The following is a 19,921-nucleotide window of genomic DNA, read 5'->3' on the forward strand; positions in this document are numbered from 1 at the left end:
TAGCAAACACCTGCTGGAACTGCGTGTCTGCTGAGCTCATTATAAGAGCTACTTCTCAGTGCATTGCTGGTAAAAACGTTATTAAAGGGTTAATAGAGGAATAATGTTGTGATGATTCCCTGAAGGTGGAGAGTTGGAAAGAGCAGGGCTTATTTTTTAAAGAGACAGAGGCGTTAAATTACAAAGTCAAATTTCTTTCAAGTCATATTTAATATACAGCATTTTTATAACAACTGAGCGTAACATACTTACTAGATTGTTCTATAAAATGATACCAGGTGGCTGGAGAACACAATACTACCCCTTTAATCTTGTTTGACACAACATCAGACTGAATAGGTTGCTTAGTTCTCTTCCTGTGAACTAAATATCAGTCTATTAGAGTCTATATCCAGGTCAGTGACACAGACAGGCAGCTCTTTGTCTCAGGTTACGCTATGGATTACCCAGACAGCCTCCTTCCAAAGTCTGTTTGGGTTTAATATGAGTTTCACCTCTTCTAATGGATCTGGCGGTCAAAGGAAGGACACACGGCTCTCTTTTACTCAGAAGTGTGTGTGTGTGTGTGTGTGTGTGTGTGTGTGTGCGTGCGTGCGTGCGTGCGTGCGTGTGTGTGTGTGTGTGTGTGTGTGTGTGTAGCAAGTGGAGAGGTGTGCTGACAAGTCTGCTCACTCCCTGAATGTGAATTGCCTCTGATAAAGTTCTCTTCGTATTTTTATAGGCCTGGGTCGTCACTGTTTGCGTAAAGTTGTGTATCTGTCTGGGCGTGAATTCGGAGCTGAAGACTTGGAGTCGCATGACGGTCACCTTTGTAGTAAAACCTGCTTTATAGGAAGCAGAAGGAGTCAACAACCTTCTGAGGCAGGGCTTTGGGTTTGAGGGGCCTTGAAATGAGACATCTGCCGAGGTGGGACATATGTCGAGCCTGTCGGTACCTTTGACAGCTGTAACTGTGGTTACCAGATGTTCTGGTAAGCAGAACATCTGGTTGTACGTGACAATCGTACGAGTGTCACGATTGTATGTGACACTCGTATAATCATTGAGCTAAAAGCTGAGGCAGACAGTTTTACCTCATGTACATCTCTCTTTCCTTCTTTGAAGGCTGAAGTCACTGAAGCGTTTCTTGGAACTTTTAATGGACTTCTGTTCAACTTTCCAGTCCTCATTCATTTTTATGGCGTTTCTCGTCTTGCCTTAGAAATCCTCATTCACTTCACAGAAACCATTTCTGTCCTTTTTACGCTGTCAGCGAGGCGGCATGCTGTGGGCCATTACATACCGCCTCTGGGACATGATGCATATTTGAATATGAATGACGCTCTCTGGGGTTTATCTTTTGAAAGTTTTTGAGCTTTGTTGGTCACTAAAAGAGATGCGAGGTTCAGCGTAGCATTGCCTTCCCTACCTCCCCCCTCCCTCTTAGAGACCATCTGCACTCAGCATGTTTGTTTTGGCTTTTTTTCCTTCTTCTTTTTTCAGTTCATTTTTCCCAGGAAGAATGAAACATTTTTTGTGATGCCTCTGTAAAATCTGTGTGTCCAAGCCCACACAAACAATCCAGTCTGCCCCAAGCCTCTCATCACACAGGAAGCATAATATTGAATTCTGATCCCCAGCTTTGCAGATGTCTTTTTCTTTTTTTCCTTCTCAGTGTTCCTTAATTTAGACTAAAATAGTGTTGAATCCTTATTCAGCCAGTTTTCATTTATAATGTAAAATTTTTTGGCTCTTATTCCTCCCAAACAATAAGCTGAAAGCTGGAAATTCAAAAAAAACCAAGAACTTTGTTGCTATTTCATCAGGCTCATTAGTGTCCATCAAACTTTCTCTGTTCTTCTTTGCTTTCAGTTAGTCTTTAACTTTAAAAAATTTAATTGCATCTTTTCTTTTAATGAACTGCTTGAATGTTTCTAATGAAAGCCCTTTATTCTCCTCTCAGACTCTTCCCATTCTTTTCCCTTTGTTCCTGATCTGTCGGAAAGTAGTCTGCCAAAGAAAGTCTTCACTCCAGTGCAGAGTACGAGGGGCAGGAGGAGATTTCTTCTGACTCTGAAGAGAAAATGGTTTTCTACGTTTCTGCTGGCCTGGCAAATTGATGAATAGAAATGTCTTGAAAGCCTGGCGACTTCTGTTGAACTGTCTCATACAGATGCAGGTCCATGTTGACAAGACGAGCGTGTCTGGGAACATGGAATATTGTGCGTGCGCTGTGATTCTGCTTACAGGTTTGTTATGCGAGTCAGGTGATGTCTTGAGTATCTTGAATGAGGAACTACAGTTGGAAGCAAGTCTGCGTGGAGCTGGGACGCATATTAATGAGTAATAAACAATCACAATAAAAAAAAAGTCCAATTCTGTGGCTGTGCTGTTATTTTTAGCTGTGCACATAAAATAATCTCTCCACCAGAGAGAAGTGAGACAATGCCTCCATCGGAGCATAAAGCTCATTCTGCTCAAGTGCAGATGGTTCATTATAAAGTGTTGCCTGATCAGAGAAGATACAAGTTTTGTTATTGTGAAGAAGATACTGGTGCTGGGCTGTCCTGATTTGCAACCCCATCTCTAAAAGATATGCTGTTGTGGTCTAAAAAGTCCCAGCAGTAAAATAAATCAAAAATACCATAACAGGATTACCACAAGATGATGAAATATCACAGTGTGACTTGTACAGAAGAAGTCTGTGTTGTGATTTATGGCTAAAGCTGAATGGGAGACTCTCCTTCCACTCTTTTATATCAAAGTCATGGCAACATTTTAGGTGCCTGGTTGCAAAAATGAAACCGTCATAAGAAAGACAAGAAGGATTTTTAGGAAAACATTGATGAAGGCCATTCAATGGATGAAAAATATAATTTAGTTGAGGTTTTTAAGCTTGTAGACACAAATATGTACTTGGGGTTCAGTTCAAAGCTTCCAGTTTGGTGCTAAACTAAAAACATTTGAATTATCTTGTCTTAGTGTGAAGCTAATGTGTAACAGCCTTTGAGATGGGTACCAAACCCAGCAGACCCGTAATGGATGGGAGCGTGGACGGATCTTCAAAGAAATGTTTGCTTCTTGGCATATTTGATTCCAGTCCCTTAACATTAAGGCTTAATTGCTTGCTTTGACTGCAAGTGAAAACTGTTTACTTTTTCTTTTTCCATGTTCTCTATATCTGAACATGGAAATATCTGAGATATAATTTTAAATTTTACTGGGGCTTTAACTCTTCAAAGATTAGTCTTTGATTTTTTTTTTTTTTCAGTGTCTTTGGTTTAAAGCAATTAGGATTTGAATCTTTTTTTTCCTGTTTTCAGAAAAATCTTTGATTCTGTCCACAGAAAATAAAATGTGGATGTGGATCCTTGTGTTGCTCTTCTTTATCTACATTTGGTGCACCTCCAGTGTTTCTATCGACATTCTTCATGTTTGCCATTTCTGAGTGAAGGCTTCCACATAAGCGCACGCAACATTCATTTTTCAATATCTTATGCTGATCGTATCATTAATTTGATGCAAAGCGGTTTGGGTTTTTTTTCTCTGCTGCTCGACTATAATACTGCCTCCTGACAGTCAGCCCTGCTCGCCCTGTTCATCACATTTACTCTGACTCTACCCTGTCGTGCTCTACATTCCTTCACTGTGCTCTCGTGCCTTTTCCTAATCTACTGCTACATTTTGTTCCCCTGTGTTTTTACCACTCTTGATCCCAGTACTCATCTCTCTTTCAGTTTTCATCTCCATCCATCCGTGCTCTTCCTCCCTCATCCACCTTTCCTTCCTTTCATCTTCTAATCTGGTATCTGATGTGCCGGTCTAGTTAGCCAGCAGGGTATGTGGTCAGATATTGAGGCCTTGACTTCCCTTCTGTTTGAGACCTACATTGATACTCTGTAAAATAGGTCACAGGAATGTAGAGTGACCCTTTGTGATTTCTTGTTTTTATTTTTTACAAGATTCAAACGTTTCTAGTCATTAAACAAGTTTTAATAACAGACAAACCTTTGAGACACCTGTTTACCCACTTGGCCGTGGGGGGCGCTGCACCAAGGACCACTGAAGTTAAAGACACAAAAACCTTTGACCCCAACACTGAGCCCAACTTCATTCTTCATGAAATGTAAACAGAAATGGAGTGATGTCAGATTTTTTCTTTTTTTTTTTGCGGTTTTAGGATTTCCTTTTGTCTTTGGTAAAATACCACAAGCCATTACTCCTGCTAGCCCTGAGTATTTGTTTAGGTTGCATTTACCCACAAATCCCTGCACTTTAGATACTTCGACAAAGCTCAAAGCTTGGATTTTATGCAGACCAGAGTTTTTTTTCACTTTTTTGGTCTACATCAGAGTTCGATTGCGGATTTATACCTCCCCAAACAACCCGGACTTTCTAGGCAAACGAACAAGAGTTTGATTAAAGCGGCGTGAACATGGCTGGTGTTAATGCATCCTGAATCACCAGAAGGTTGAAGGTTTCAGAGAGTAGACTTAAATCTGATTGAGAAGCTGTGGCATGACCCTAAAAGAGGGAAGTTCAGGATCAAAACTTGAGTAAGAGTGGGCCAGTATTCCTCAACAGCAGTAAAGTTAGTGGACAGACTCACTTTCAACTAAAAACTACTGATGGTAGTTTGTGGCATTTATTAGATTGAGAGGGCAATAACTTGTTTGTATAAGGCTAGGTATGATTACATGACCTTGTTCTTTAATGAACTGAGTAAAAAACTGCATTTTGGATCTGCACTGTCACTCTGGGAGGTAAGCAGCCGTAGTTCTTGGTAATGGGGACAAGAAAACAAGAAGCAAACAAGACTTCCAGCTTCGTTTCTGACCTCTGAACCCAGTTTGTCGAGTGCAGCTTCCTGCTTGGTAGCAACAGCAGAAAAGTATGTCAACTCATTGTTCTTCAAATGGAGTCAGAAAAGCACTCAGAAAAGACCCGTGGTGATTTTAGGCTGAGCCTCACCATGGAAGGAGACTGACGGGACTGTAGGAAATGAAAAATGAGGCAAGATAGAGGGAGGCTGATGGTGTGCACAGACAAAATATCACAAGTGCTGACAAAATATAATGAGAGGCTAGATAAATTGTTTGCATGTGTAAGAAAAAGCAAAGTAGGCATGGATATTTAAGTCCAGGAAAGCAGAAAAAAGTGCAGATGAAGGACGCAGAGGGAGGTCTAGATTAGAGACGAAGCTAAATGGGGCAGTGTTCATTCTTGTAACTTTGGGTTTATCTGCAGTTTTCTGTCAAATGACCTAAAATTGTTCTCCTCATTGTATGGAAACTGCATACTTCACTGCTTTTTCTCATCCCCTTTTGCTTTCTCATTCCTCCAGGTGTTTGACTTTTCTTGGTGTGAAATATGAGCTCTATGGGTTTTGGATGATACAGATCAGAGGCTTGTTTGCAGTGTATTATCTCACATTCATGCACGGTGACCTTGTGTTGCCTGGTCGTCCCTGTGCTTGGGGACTAAGGCATTATTTGCTCTGAAAATGCAAAGAGGATGTGTGAGAAAAGGTTCCCTCTGTGTTATCCTTGGCAAAAAAAAAACGGGTAGAGGTGAGGATACGGTTTCTCTAGCTCAGCTGTATCCCACAGCGTGAGCCTGTGTGTGTGTTTGACTGGGATGATCATTTCTTTCTTTATCTCTGTTTATATGCTGCGGCGAGGCAGAAAGGACATCAAGGTTACTGCTGTTAGATCAGCTTTCTGCAGACTGTGCATGCATGTGTATTTCTATGTTTTTCTAACGGTGTCTGTGTGTCCCATAGCAAAGATACAGAAACGTTGATGAGCTTCTAGGAATTCTGTCATTATAGTCTTTTGTCCTGGTTTCAATCCTAAGTCGTCATAAAGGGCAATAAATGTTTCTACACTTGCAGATTTTTACATACTGACTGGTGTTTATAGGAAGTGTGGACATAGAGTATTTCACGTTTTAAATGTTAAGCAACTGGCGTTTTTCTACAAATCTGACTTTTGTTTGCATCATACCTTAATGTTGACCGAGGAGAAAGATCCTCCAGATTGATGAAAAGATTACATGGTTGTGTGCGCTGCTTATTTCTAGTAAAACAGTGGACACAGGAGGACAGTTTTCATTCACAAATGTCTGTGTTTTTGACATCTAGCTTTGATTTCTACTCTCATAACAATCTGATCTGACAGTATTTCACCAAAACAGTGGTAAATGTTAAGTATTTACTTCAGCAGGTCTTTTCTATTCTGAAACAAACTTCCAGAAAACTGGAAAACAGCTGAAACGCTGAGTTCCTTTAACTCAAGGCTAAAAACTCAAATGCTTAGAGTTGCCTTTAATTAATTACTGGAATATTAATCAAAATATTTGATGTACATTTGCTTAATGATTTTGCTGATTGCATTTGACAAAATGTAATGTTAATTTTTTGTTTCATAATGGGTAACTGTATTTTGTTTTTATGGTGTAGAGCACTTTGAACTGCCTTGTTGCTGAAATGTGCTCTTGAATTGACACACACAGGGAGAACATGCAACCACAACCACATAATGTACTGAATCGCAGTTTGTCATCGTAGTATGAGTCTGTGCAATATCACAAATGCAACGGTCTCTAACAGTTGGTGTTTAACCTCTCAACCCATTAGAGGTTGAGATGCTAAAGCACATGGAAATTAGTGGTGATGCTGTTTAACGGTAGAAGGAAACAAAAGGCAGAAAAATGTGGACTGTCATAATCAGATTTGAGCATTTTCATAAAATTTCTGCAGTGCTGTAATTTCTGAGAGCTGAAGTTTAGCTTTGGCATTAGCATTAGCAGGGCTCGAAAATGTAAAAATTAGTTGGAAATGTCGATATACCAATATGAGCTCAGACTCGTGGGAAACCGTGAATATTTGCAAATGTCTGAACCGTACCTCCTACTGTGTTTTGTTGTTGTTATGCAACCTAATTTTTATCTGGAGCCATCTAATTTCTCCTCTGTGCTCTCACGTTTTCAGGCTGCTGCTGAGTTCGCCAAGACCCACCTGGCGGAGGCTCTGCGCAGGCAGCTACTGACCTACGAACGAGAGAGAGACCGAGACAGAGAAAAAGACAAGGACGAAAAAAAGGAGAAAGGAGGCTCCTCCTATCCGTCTATCCTGGAGCAGCAGATACTGACGTTAGACAGAGAAATGCTGGACAAACTCTCTGCCAACTACAACGAAGCAGGTCTGTATCTTAGTTGTACATTGGCTCATTAACTCTCAGTGATTTAAATGTGTGCGAAAAGTACATTCACCTGGAGAGGAGATGATAAAACTCAAGCGCATTAGGATGGATTCAAGCCATGTGTGCTGTTTGCCAAAGCAGATGTAATAAGAAAGAAATAACCAATCTTTTTAGCGTCTCTCGTAATGCTGCATTTAAAGCTGTATGTGCTACTTTAGTGTTTCACTTGACAGGAGTTGAATAGTGACTGTCAGCAGCCTGGGGTCTAGCTTATTCAGCTGTTTGAATAAAAGTTGATCTTCACAAAGCTTGTAGTAATTATCTCTGAAGGGATGGATGTGTAGAAGAAGGAGAATTGCGTGGGAGAGAGAGAGAGATAGGCGGAAACGGTTAAGGAACGGGTCAAACGGAGGGGTATGTATGTGGAAATGAGCATTGGGCTGTTAGGGCGAATACAGTACCGTGGAAAATGACCACATTACAGAAGTCAAAATAAAGTGAGAAGAATATTCACGGCTTTCTCCAGTGTATTATGAGACTGGCGGGCTGCCAGGCTTTAGGATTTGACTGATTTATGTTATTTACTTGAATTGTGTTTCATTGAATTTCATTGTGTTTGCCTATTTAAAACTGTAGTTGGTGTTTAAGTAATGTCTGTAATGTAATAACACAGAATCACCTTCCTGTTAATACACAGAAACACCGTGGGCCGCTGGTGGGTGCCCCTACATTCGGGCTTAGCAATATTTCTGGGTAACACCCTGATGTTGGTTTACAAAGAGAAGATGGGAAAAAAAAAAGATAAAATCCAAAAGGAGCACGTCCAGTGGTTTATAAGTTCTATACATGCGCTGACATAACCAGCAGAAGTGAACGTTTAAAATGAGCTAAACTTGTAGCAAACTGGAATGTCTCTTAGGAAATTAGCTTGGAAAAAATGTGAACGTTGGATGGGACGTCTGAATGGTAGTGTGTAGCTCATTAAAACCTGCTGACATGTGACTCGTAAGTAAGTCAGTGAAAGGGGCCGCTTGTATGAAAGAGCCATTGAGCTTTCATATCCTCAAAATGAAGAGTCATATGATCCAGTAAAGACAATTAAAACGTGCACAGCCACAGCAGTCTGGAGATTCCTAGTACTACTGTTGCCGAAGATCCATTTTGCTCCAGTTGCAACTTCTTGGCAAAGACTCTCTGTCCTCTGTCCTTTTTTATATAGCATGTAGGTCAAAATAATATATTTAAATGTTATTTCTGATTGGCATATAAATTAAGATAATTTGCTCCTCAAACTAGCATAGCAAGCAGGAAACAGAAAAAAATTCTGAAAAGAAAGACCAAATGAACCGTCCAGCAGCCCCACGGTGGAGGACACTGCTGCTAAAAAAAACATAAGGACTGTGGGAACAAAAGAAAATTCTGTTGTGTAATTGATAGGTTTATTTTTGTCCTAACCTGCAAAGAATCAGCCAGAGACAGAGGTTACTTTTCTTTTCTTTTCTGCAGAACAGGAGAATTGAAAGCAGACGCGTTGAATCGCTGTCAAACACTGTCTGGAATCAATTCTGCCAGATCTTTCTTTGCATTTCTCTTTATTGTATAGAAAAAGGAGGTTGGGCTTCTTCACACAGTCACACAGAGAATTGACCAGCCGTCTTTACATTCTGGAACCTTCTGTGGACATGCCCTTGTAAGGGCATGTGGCTGACCACAACTAATCAGTTACACATGGAGCTAATAACACATGAATGTTTTAACGTTTTTAGCTTCCAGGCAAACATCCTAAACAAAGTTAATAATATACTACAAAAGATTAATAAAGTACTACAAAAGAGAGAAGTTAAGTAAACATAAAAAAGAATAATAATATGAGAGTAATAATATAAAAAGAATAATATGAAAACATAACTTGTAAAATAAACTCATAAGTAAATGAACAGGAGGATAATTTTTCTAACAGTAATATAAAAAATTACATTTTCTTGTAATCAAAAGAGGGGCTTGGGATGAAAAATAGTATTTTCTGGTAATAAAGTCATAAAATATTGTCTGATAGTAAAATTATTCACCACAAAACTCATAGTCATCTAAAATCAGAAGGTGTGAAGCAGCATTTATGCTTTATGAATGTAATAATTATCGAATAGTAATAAAAAACATTCTAAACGTTGTTTATTTACATACTTGGTAGCATTGTTTGTGAAGGGATTTCCCTTTTTTTGTTTTCCCTTTCTGATGCACATTAATAGTGTTTCTCTTTCAGAGTCACCCCATCACACTTACAACCCTGAATAAAGTCTACTAAGTCTGCTATCAAGGTTTTATGTTGCCCCTTTACTCTGATGGTCCTAAATAAAGTTTTTAGGTCTATTGCCTGATAACCCAAAATAAAGAATATCATAGAAACAGGTTGTTCAGTGCATTGTGCTGTACAGAGTGTTGCCTTGTCCCAGTCCTGACCACCAAAAACATTGATAAAACTGACCTTTAAGTGGGGCTTGTTTTTTTTCTCTGCCTTTGATTCTATTTTCTCAAGAAAATCATACGTATCTGATGATTGTTGGTACAATTTACTACAAGAGCGATTTTAATCTTTGTGTTTTGATTCCAGTGTTCTCTGATTGCATAAAAACAGAATATATTACTTTCCCCTCAGAGTGTTTGTTCAAACACTTCAGTGCTTCACACTTGAGCTTCTCTTTTTTTTTTCTGAGGCAGGAAATTATTCTATTTGTGCTCTGATCTGTGCATATATTTGCTTCAGAGCTTGTCCTAAAATGCACGTCGTTTGATGGAGGTTTTATCACATTTTTTAAAAAAAAATCTTTGTATACTTTGCTGAAGTTGAGCTGAATGTTTTTAGCTCTTTCAGGGCTTTCCTCGTGATGGTGTTGAAGGTGATGCATGAGAGGGAAGGAATAATAAGGTTAAATATTTTTTAAAATCAGTTCACACCTCTGCAACCAACTAGCAAGCGAAATGGGATCGTAGCATCTGGGTGCACTTAACTAAATAACCACCAGCAGGTGTTACCAACTCTGTAAAACGGGGCAATTTGCTGCTCTCTGGATCGTACAGGTGTTTAGCACAATGCCTGGAAGGACAAGTTGCTCCTGTTCATTAGTTTAGGAAAAAGCCAAATTATTTATTGCATTAATGTTAACTAGGCCTGTCACGATAAACAATAAATCAATTAATCGTACGATAAATTAAAACTACCGACGTCATTTTAATTATCGGCATTATCGTCTCTTCCGGCCTTTTCCTCTTTCTGTTAATGACACTGAATGAAAAAAGGCTCAACTCCGGTTCTCTCCACTGACCCTCCCTTCCTCATTTCCTTAGTGTAAAGCCCAGCGGACAGGACACGATCTTAGAGCTGTCGGCCGATTGTCGGCCCATTTTCAAAACCTGACAGATCACACATTAGCCGACACAAATCCTAGGTATAATGGTTCGATCGGGTTCGGTCCTGCCATGTGATGTCCAACAATGGGCACAAAATAATGGCTATAAGTTCAGTGAACTAATTTTAAAACCAGGCATTAATCAATGCTTTACTACAATCTACCTGCAATGCATGTGGCTAGTGTCAGAGTAAAGTCCTGATTGAATGAAAATCATTAGAACCTATTTACTCACGTTAACTTACTGGTTTCGCTCCAACTCCTCCTCTTGTCATTTCTATATTCTTTGCATGTTGAATAAACATTAATGTTGTTTCCACGTATCATCTCCAATGTCCACTGGACTTCGGGTTGCGCCGTGTCAGCTGTTTGGGATTCCCCTCCGTAATTTCCCCTCAGAAAACGCTGAGGAGAATCTGCGCTTTCTGATTGGCTGCCTGTCACATTCAACAGGCTGCATTAAGATCCCAGTCGGGAAAACCCCTGATTTAGATCGGAGCGGCAGCGACGATGATCTACCATAACACACCACACAATCTTAGAAAGATCAACGTTTTAAGATTGTTGTAAGGGGAAAAATAGTAGCAAAAAATCGTGTAATGTGAACTATTGCATCATGTAGTCGATGTGCCCATCTTCTCTATTTAAATCTAATTATTACTGAAGGGCAACACAATATACAGACTTCATAATCTGCCCTCTTTTGGTTGAATGCAGTATTTATTTACACTTTGGCTTTATGTTTAGTTTTTTTTTCCAGTGCATTTTTTGCTAATGGAGACTGAGAATCCATTTTATTTTTGTTTTTGGTTGTTTTGTTTATTTTGTTTACCAGTTCCAGTGTTTAGTGTTCTTTTGAAAATAAAGTGTATCTAACTTTGGCAAGAAATCGCATGCATTATTACATCATTTTCAGCGTAAAAAGGTCTTCAAACAATATTATCGTTTATCGCAATAATTTTTGAGACAATTAATCGCTCAGCAAAATTTGCTATCGTGACAGGCCTAATGTTAACCCACATTTTCTTTTTTAACATCGTTTCAGTCAGCACTGTGTCTCCACTAACCATGAGATGAAGTCATTTGGGATTGCAACACATTGATATAGGGATGGGCTATAAGTTGATTTTAGAAATTCAATTACATTTTTTGTTTTTGAAGATTATTTTTTTTCCTTACTAATGGGTGTCCATAGTTCATAGAGTGATGTCAGCATTCCCAAGGCCCACCATCTTGTTTGACATGCATGTTTTACAGCTTCTATTTATCTGGACTTTGAATTCAGGTCAACTCTATGATGAAATATAAGAGTCAAGCTTAAAATGTTTTCCTTTTATTTTAATTACTAGAATAAAGTTAGAATATTGCAAGAATACAGTCGTAGTAATACGAGAGTAAAGTTGTGTGACAATAAGTTGAAATAATAGGAGAATAAAGATTTAATATTACCAGTATTAATAGCAGTTGTAGTAGTAGTAAAATAAAGTTGTTTTTTTTGTAAGAATTCCAACCTGAAAAATAACAATTAATTATCCAAGTTTCTTTTCCAAATGAAACAACTTTTTTCTCATAATTTTAAAGTGTTCTTTCAGTAAAATTGCTTCTTTATTCTGCTAATATTTTGACTTTATTCTTCTAATTAAAAAAAAAATGCTCCTAGCCTACTCTCAGAAGAGACGATTGAAATAAAAGCCACTTTTTCAATGTTTTTCCCGACATTTGTAATTTTATTTTTAAAAAAGCGGGAAAAAAAATATTAAAATTGGTATGAAAAAATTGGAGATTGATTCTAATTCTAGGTAAAACAAAACCTTACTCTAAATTGGTGAAATACTTTCTTTTTTTTTTGAACCATTGAAAGTGAGTTGCAGTTTTTTAGGTCACCACTTCTTATTTTTCAGCCCATTAGCAGGACATAAACGGAGCAGCCTGTCAGAGATGGTCAACTCCAAATAAATGACCACAGTGATGCAAATTGGAGTGAAAGCCAAACTGTTGAGGAGATGTTAATCTGGCTGGAGTGCTGAGGGTTTTCCTGTCCAAGCTAAGCTAATTATTGACATGAGCACTGGGTGCACAGGGACCTTGGTGCCATTCTAATAGGGGAATACTCGATGTATGCTGGGCATGGCTGAGCTAATTGGGGAAGGGTGTGCTCGCAAAGCACCTCAGTCTATTATCTCTATCACCATGGGAACTAGATAAGGATAATTAGCTGGACAGCAAGGCACCATGCTGCTTCAGCTATAAGTCAGTGCAGCAGGATTAAGGATGCATACGATGATGAGCCTAAAAGAAACATCAATATTCAGCAAGTCATTTAAATTTTGTGGCATCAGCAACTCCATCAGTCAGTGTAATTTTCCTCTTGGCTTCCTTGTCACTGCTTTATCTCTGCTTTTATTTAATTTATCGCATTCTACTCACTTGAATCTAAGATAAATAACGTAATTATCACAGTTTTGCTTCTTTTTTTCTTTAAAGAATTGCCATTTAAGCAACCATCCCCTCTTCCTGTGCTCTGTCATTTGGTTTTATCTGCATCCGCTGCTGCCTGTTATCTCGTCTCATTGCTTTCAGCTTCAAGTCAACTGACTCTCAGAATATAGATTGTAATACAGGGAGCTAAACCTTAAAATGTCCCCATTTTACCACATTAGAACAACGGTCTTTGATTTATTTTATGGGGATTTTATGTGATAGACAAAGATAATAAACGAAGATGTTAACTTCTTAAAGGGACATTATTATTTAAAATCAATTTTGTTGAGCTTTACATCATGTTATAATGTTATTTCCTCATCAAAAACATGCCTGGAGTGTTGCCTTGATTCTTTCATTTATGTCTGAGAAATCCTTTAATCTCCTGTGGCAACCATTCAGGATGCAGCTCCTCCTCAGAGCTGCAATTTCTGAGTTTCCACTTCAACTCCCCTACTTGGTTCCTTCAGACTAGCCAGCAGGAATTAGCAAACACTTGGTAAAACTGCCAATAATGAGCTCATCTACTGAGCTCATTATACGAGCTACTTCTCTCTGAAATGCTTGTAAAATTGTTTTTAAATGGTTAATAGAGGAGCCATGTTGTGATGACTTCTTGAAGGTGGAGCTTCAGAAAGAGCTGTAGTTTTTAAAGGGACAGAGACCCTATTTCAAGGCGATAAATTAAGTCAAATTTCTTTTAAGTCGTATATGATATATAAAACCTTTTTATTACAAAAAGGTAATAAAAAGGACTTGATTGCTCTGTAAAATGGCACTATGTGCCTGGAAAATACATAATACCGCCCCTTTGAATTGTTGGAATATTTTCTTCCTCCTGCATTTTGTTCAGATCCTGGGTGTGACTGCTGCTGTTTGTTTTCATTCTCCCCATCTTTCTCTGTCTGGGTGGTCCAGCCCCATGTGCTGGGACCCCCTGCTTTCATCCCTTATTCTTTTCACCCCTCGCCCACTCTCCAGCTTTGCCTTCAGTCAGAGTGTGAGCACATGGCCAAATGGGCAGATCTGTTCTGTCCCTACAGGACTTTGGATCTAATACAGCAGCCCTCAGATTCTGAGCCTACACTCAGATTCTGCTTGGCTGGGAAGCTAAACAAAGAGAGGAAGGAGAAACAAAAGTATTTTGGACTTTTGTAAGGCGGAGGTGTTACTTGACCACCTCTTGACTTGTTCTTCCATTCTTTTATGTGCTTTATTATCTTTATTTTATTTTTCTAGCTTATTTTCCAGTTTTATCTGACTCTGGTTATCATATTTGTTTCACATAGACAGGGTCTTAAAAAGTCTTAAATTCATGTATTTAAAATGATGGCCTTAAAATGTTGTTTTTAAAAAGTTTGCTTTAAATAAGTGAATCACCGGTCTTAAATTTTGTCTTATAGTATATTGGTTTTTTGTTTTTTTTAATAAATATGTCTTTGTCTCTATTTTTTTTTTCTCTCGCAAAACTTTTCTGTCAGGCATAAATTTTTGATGCACGCAGACATTTACATTTCTAGGCTTTGGACGGTTGAGGCTGTTACTAACTAACTGCTAGCATGCCCTTGGTAGCTTTCTAGCTAGTTAGCTAGCTAAACCTTACAAGCTAGCTCGCTAGCTAACTATAGCAAGGGCTTGTCTGAGTGTACTCACTCCGTCTGAGGCTAGCTAGCTAGGTTTTTTGCATCTATCATGAGTAAGTGCAAATTTACTGCCTGTTGACTGAACAAAGTTTGTATATTTTTGTGGAAATTTTGGTCTTAGAAAGGCCTTAAAAGGTCTTAAATTTGAGTTGGTGAAAGCTGCTGAAGAAAGCTAGATTATCTTGTAGTTAAACAGCCAGTCATTAATATTCTGCAGTTAAATGGTTCCTGGGCTTTCCCTAATCTTCAGGGTAAAATGATCCATCCCCAAGTAGGTTTAACAAAATCCACACTCTGGTATTAATGCCATGTCAGTTTCTCAGCTTCACTTTGCCAAAATTGAAATCTCTCGGCAACAGTTTGATGGACAGCTTGGAAAATTTTGCAGACATATTTCCTCTCCTGAGGACAAGTCTTACACGCTCCCGACTGTGATCTTATGACATTTTCCCTAACATGTAATATTTTGAGAAAGAAAATTGCGATATTCTCATCCTCCTCTACGTTTTCATTTTCCTGTCCTTCCTCCGCTGCAGGCACTACTTGTCTGGTGGCTCTGCTGTCGGATAAGGAGTTGATAGTGGCCAACGTCGGAGACTCCCGGGGGGTTCTGTGCGATAAAGACGGCAATGCCATTCCTCTGTCACATGACCACAAACCTTACCAGCTCAAGGAACGCAAGAGGATCAAGAAGGCCGGTGAGAAAGCTTGACCATGGCACAGACGAGTTTATTTTCTGGAAAAAAGCATAAATATATAGTTATTCATATCAAATACTGAGAATCATGATCCAGGTAAATATTATTTCTGGTGTATGAAGGCATGTATGGATGCTTGTTACAGATTGTCAGATTGATTTGGGAAAGCTCAACAGCTCCATCTAATGTTTGAGTTGTGCCCTGTAAAAACATCAGGCCCTGCTGTGAAATGCTCCTGTGCAAACCTCACTCCAGAATAAATTCCCACCAATAAATTTATGAAGAAAGGGAAGTGCTGTTTCGAATAATATTGAAAGGTTAAACTGGGAGTCTTCCAATTCGGGCCTGTTAATTTTAATTTTAGTTTCAACACACCTGAGTCAAATAATCGGGTCAGTAGCAGGACTCTGGAGAACTTGGCTGCATACTGAGGAGGTCATTCGGCTATTTGAGTCGGATTTTAAAATTAATTATTAAAGTAATGAACGTGAAAATAAAAAAAGATGGGCGAAACTTTAATATTCTAACGTATAAACATAATAAAATTTTACTTATCTGTCCTAAAGAGGAATTTTATTATAAGAAAAAGGGGGTTTGTGTTCAGATGGATATTTTGCCAAACCAGTTGCTGTCGGGAATAAAAAGGGTTTTATGACCAAGTTTGGAAACGTCCATCTTATGTGCTTATTTTTAGAGCTGCTCCCTTTTTTCAGATCCCAAAGCTATAGACGAGGTCCAGCCGTTTCACCAGGATATGACATGAACTGAAACGTATCCAACGCAAACACTTCTGAGAGTTAAAACAACTATTATGTTTGGACTTAAAGAGGAACAATCAAGAGTCAGCGTGCAGCTTCAGATATTACAGCTAGAAACTAGAGATCAGGTCTGAAATCTTGATGTGGATGAACTCTGACCTGAACCTTCAGAGCCACATAAAGACACTTACAAAGTCAGCCTTCTGTCACCTGAAGATCATTTCCAGGATTAGAGAATCAATGTACCAACAAGATCTTTGTGCTCTTCTTCTTCACTTTTCTGACAGTCACTCCAACACTCTTAACTGTACCAATTTTTTTTTTTTCGCTGGATCCTCCACAGGCGGTTTCATCAGCTTCAACGGTTCGTGGCGTGTCCAGGGCATCCTCGCCATGTCCCGCTCTCTGGGCGACTATCCGCTGAAAAACCTCAACGTGATCGTCCCCGACCCCGACATCATGTCCTTTGACCTCAACAAGCTGCAGCCAGAGTTCATGATCCTGGCCTCGGATGGCCTGTGGGACACCTTCAGCAACGAGGAGGCAGTCCGCTTCATCAGGGAGCGACTGGACGAGCCGCACTTCGGAGCCAAGAGCATTGTCCTCCAGTCCTTCTACCGCGGCTGCCCCGACAACATCACCGTCATGGTGGTCAAGTTTAAAGGCAAGACGGGTGAAAAAAAGTAAGGAATTAAGCAAAGGGCATCAGTTGGGAGGCAACTGAGTGAGAACTATTCGCCACAGATATTTACAGCACTTTGCTCTTCAAACCTCACATCAGCATCCCCCATGGTTTTTGTTTTTTTAATAACAGACTGGTTGATTTTAGGATAGGCATTACCTATCAGGACGCTAATGTGAGCAGGGTTGCCGTTTCGCGAATTAATAGATTACGTTTTGTACAGCTGGGAATTTTGAGATTGATTTGTCCTTTTAAAAAAGAATTTTAAGAAGAAATTCCAGCAGATTTCTCTTTATGTTAAACAAAAACATGAACGTCTCTTTTGTTTTGCTGTCGATTTTCTAGAGTGGCGACGGCAGCATGTTGGAGTAGCCATTTCAGATTCCGCTCTTTCTGTTACGTCTGTTTATAATGGGTTTTGGTTGAGGCATCGCATGTTTGGACAATTATTCTTTTTGATTTTGGATGCTGTGCAGCTGGGAGAATTTCTGCTCCATTGTACTTTTGAACAGTTTTGATGCGTAACTGTGGCAAGAAGGTGTTGTTTTAACAACTCGCAGCAGCTGATTAGCATGTTAGAGTTTCAATTCTCTGAGGAGTTGAAAAAGGAGACTTCAGGCAGAGAGAGAAGGAGGAAGTTCAAACCATCTCTTCCCTCAATCTTATTAGGCAAAGCTCATATCCCCTACTCCAACATCTGTCTGCCCGACTTTCTAATCATACGGCAGTGCTTGCTAGCAATTAATTGCGTCATAAAGGACATGTTACTATGAAATATAACTTCTCCTGTCCGGAAAGTGAGCTGTTCGTTGTCATAGAAGCTATCAGACTTTCATACAGCAACAGCCTTCAGTCAGAGGCCTCGTCAGATTTGTTGCACGACTGACTGCTACTGGAGATCCTTCCTGCCCATAGCATCACGATCCACAACAGCTCTTTGGAGAAACTTGCATAGGGCTGCACAATTTATAGCAAATATATCACCATCGCAATATGAATGTGTGCAATATTCGCATCGCAAAGGACTGTGGAACGCAGTAATTGACTGACACATTATTCAGTGTTATAAATGTTCAAATAGGAGGCCAATGATGTTGCCCGAATGCTAGCTCTCACAGTGATGGAAGCACAGATGAGAAGGACAGGAGAGAAGAAGTTAGGTATATATGGAAACTGATATTGTCATCGCAATATTTACCAACATTCTCACTAGTGCAAGATATTCTAATATAGTGCAAATCTAACAAAAAGATGATCTCCCAAAAACGGACAAAAATCATACTTGTAATATTCACATAAAGAAGTAAGGTCAGTGCAGATTAATTGTCAACAAGATGGCAAAACTGCAGTATAACTTGAGGTCTTATTCAAGTCATTAGTTGAAATTTTCTTTATTTTTCCATAAATATATCAGAGGGTTGGAAAAAAACTGCAATGTAAGTTTTTTCCAGTATTGTGTAGACCTATACTTGAATGATACTTGAATCTCCCTTTAGGGAAGTTAAAGTGTTTTTGAATAGAATTGACAAAAATATGGCTGTCATTTTTCCTTTGCTTAATATATTTTATATGTTTGATCTATTTTTTTCTGATTGATCCAGCATGACATTTCTCTTGTCCAATACACATCACATTCATTATTTCACAAAGTATTAAATATTCTTGTCATGAACGACAGAAATGCTAATTTTGCCTATATGACCCCTGAACCTGTACAGTAACAGAACTGACTGCTTTTATATCACATTTAATGTATGTCGTGTAAGAATAGATGACTCTTTAGGTTGGGTTTCCCTGTTTTTTTATGTATTTTTTTTGTTTGCTTTTTTAGTGCCAGGTTTCTGATGGATTTTCTTGTTCGCATTTTTTAACACTGATATTGATCAGCTCTGCTGCTTCAGCACAGCTCCGATCTGTATGAGTAATAATAACGTGGAACATCATAACCACAGTGTGTCGGAGAGGAACGAAAGGTTTCTGAGTCAGTCGTCCTTCGTACACAGTGAATTAGTAATGTAGTACTTCTCATTACTGCTGACTGCTAATTATTTGTCCAGAAAGATTTCCCTTCTTTTCTGACTCACAAGTACTTTAATAAAGCCAGACATATGTAAATTTGATAATTACAAACACATCTGACAAGATAACTTCATTAATGTTAAGACGTGGATATGAGATGGACATGCTAGTAAATTTTCCCATCATATTTTTGTTACATCTACAGTAAATAGCGATTATGCTGTGACAGGTTATTGCAATGTGATGTTTTTGGGATACAATTTCACCTTTTACTAAGACAAAGATTCAAATTTTAAGCAAGTTAAAATTATATGAATTTTTCTATAATTTTGGAAAATAAGTTGTGTTAAGATGTGGATAATAAGATCTGTTGCCTTATTATTATGTTCTGCCGCCAAAAGCGCTCGTCTCGTTGTTTCATAGTTTTTAAGCAGGCGATCGCGCCGCACACGAGGCTCGACCTTGTTGTCATATCTTGTAAATCCAAACATGGAGCATTGAACGTCTCTGGGAGACGCAAAGTTGTAAGATGAATGTACATACTGTCAATGTGTTAATATCACCCAAACACGTTTACTACACAGATTTAAAAAAAAGAAACATATGAAAGTTCACGTGTTTTCCTTAATAATAACAATGATATTAATGTATCTAACAGAATGTCTGTGGCATTTGTACTTGTTTTTCTTGATTTTAATTAACTGTAAAAAATAAAAACACACACAATGTTAATTTACGCTGTAAATCATAACGGTGAAATTACAGCAATGATTGTCATTTTATCTAGTTTTTTTAAAAGAAGATCATTTGTAGTTCAAATTACAAACATGATTAGTCCTAGGAAAGTGTTGTGAATAACTACCCCGAAAAAGTATAAAATGTAATGTACATTATATCCTGAAAAAGGAATGGAAGCTCCAATAAAATAACAAAAATATAAATATGATGATTTTGAGTCCGTGTGCATTTTTTACAAGTCTAAACTAAAGGTGCTCGACATTTCGTTTTGCTAACTTGCAAAAACACTGTAAGACTTCACGTTAGCTCAAACC

At 38.6% G+C, this 19,921-nt stretch overlaps 1 protein-coding gene across 3 annotated transcripts in view; it reads left to right on the forward strand.

Annotated features, from left to right (window-relative positions):
- The window catches only part of ppm1l (protein phosphatase, Mg2+/Mn2+ dependent 1L), a 50,107-nt gene extending 30,440 nt beyond the window's left edge, over positions 1 to 19,667 (forward strand). For all 3 annotated transcript variants that reach the window (XM_005807995.2, XM_023351677.1, XM_005807996.2), the window contains 3 exons: positions 6,971 to 7,181; positions 15,249 to 15,410; positions 16,512 to 19,667. In XM_005807995.2, the coding sequence (XP_005808052.1) occupies positions 6,971 to 7,181; positions 15,249 to 15,410; positions 16,512 to 16,855 (717 nt within the window). In that variant the 3' untranslated portion in view covers positions 16,856 to 19,667. The remainder of the gene's footprint in view (positions 1 to 6,970; positions 7,182 to 15,248; positions 15,411 to 16,511) is intronic.
- Positions 19,668 to 19,921: the final 254 nt, after the last annotated feature.

Source organism: Xiphophorus maculatus, chromosome 18 (assembly GCF_002775205.1).
Source record: "Xiphophorus maculatus strain JP 163 A chromosome 18, X_maculatus-5.0-male, whole genome shotgun sequence".
NCBI classification, from domain to species: Eukaryota; Metazoa; Chordata; class Actinopteri; order Cyprinodontiformes; family Poeciliidae; genus Xiphophorus; species Xiphophorus maculatus.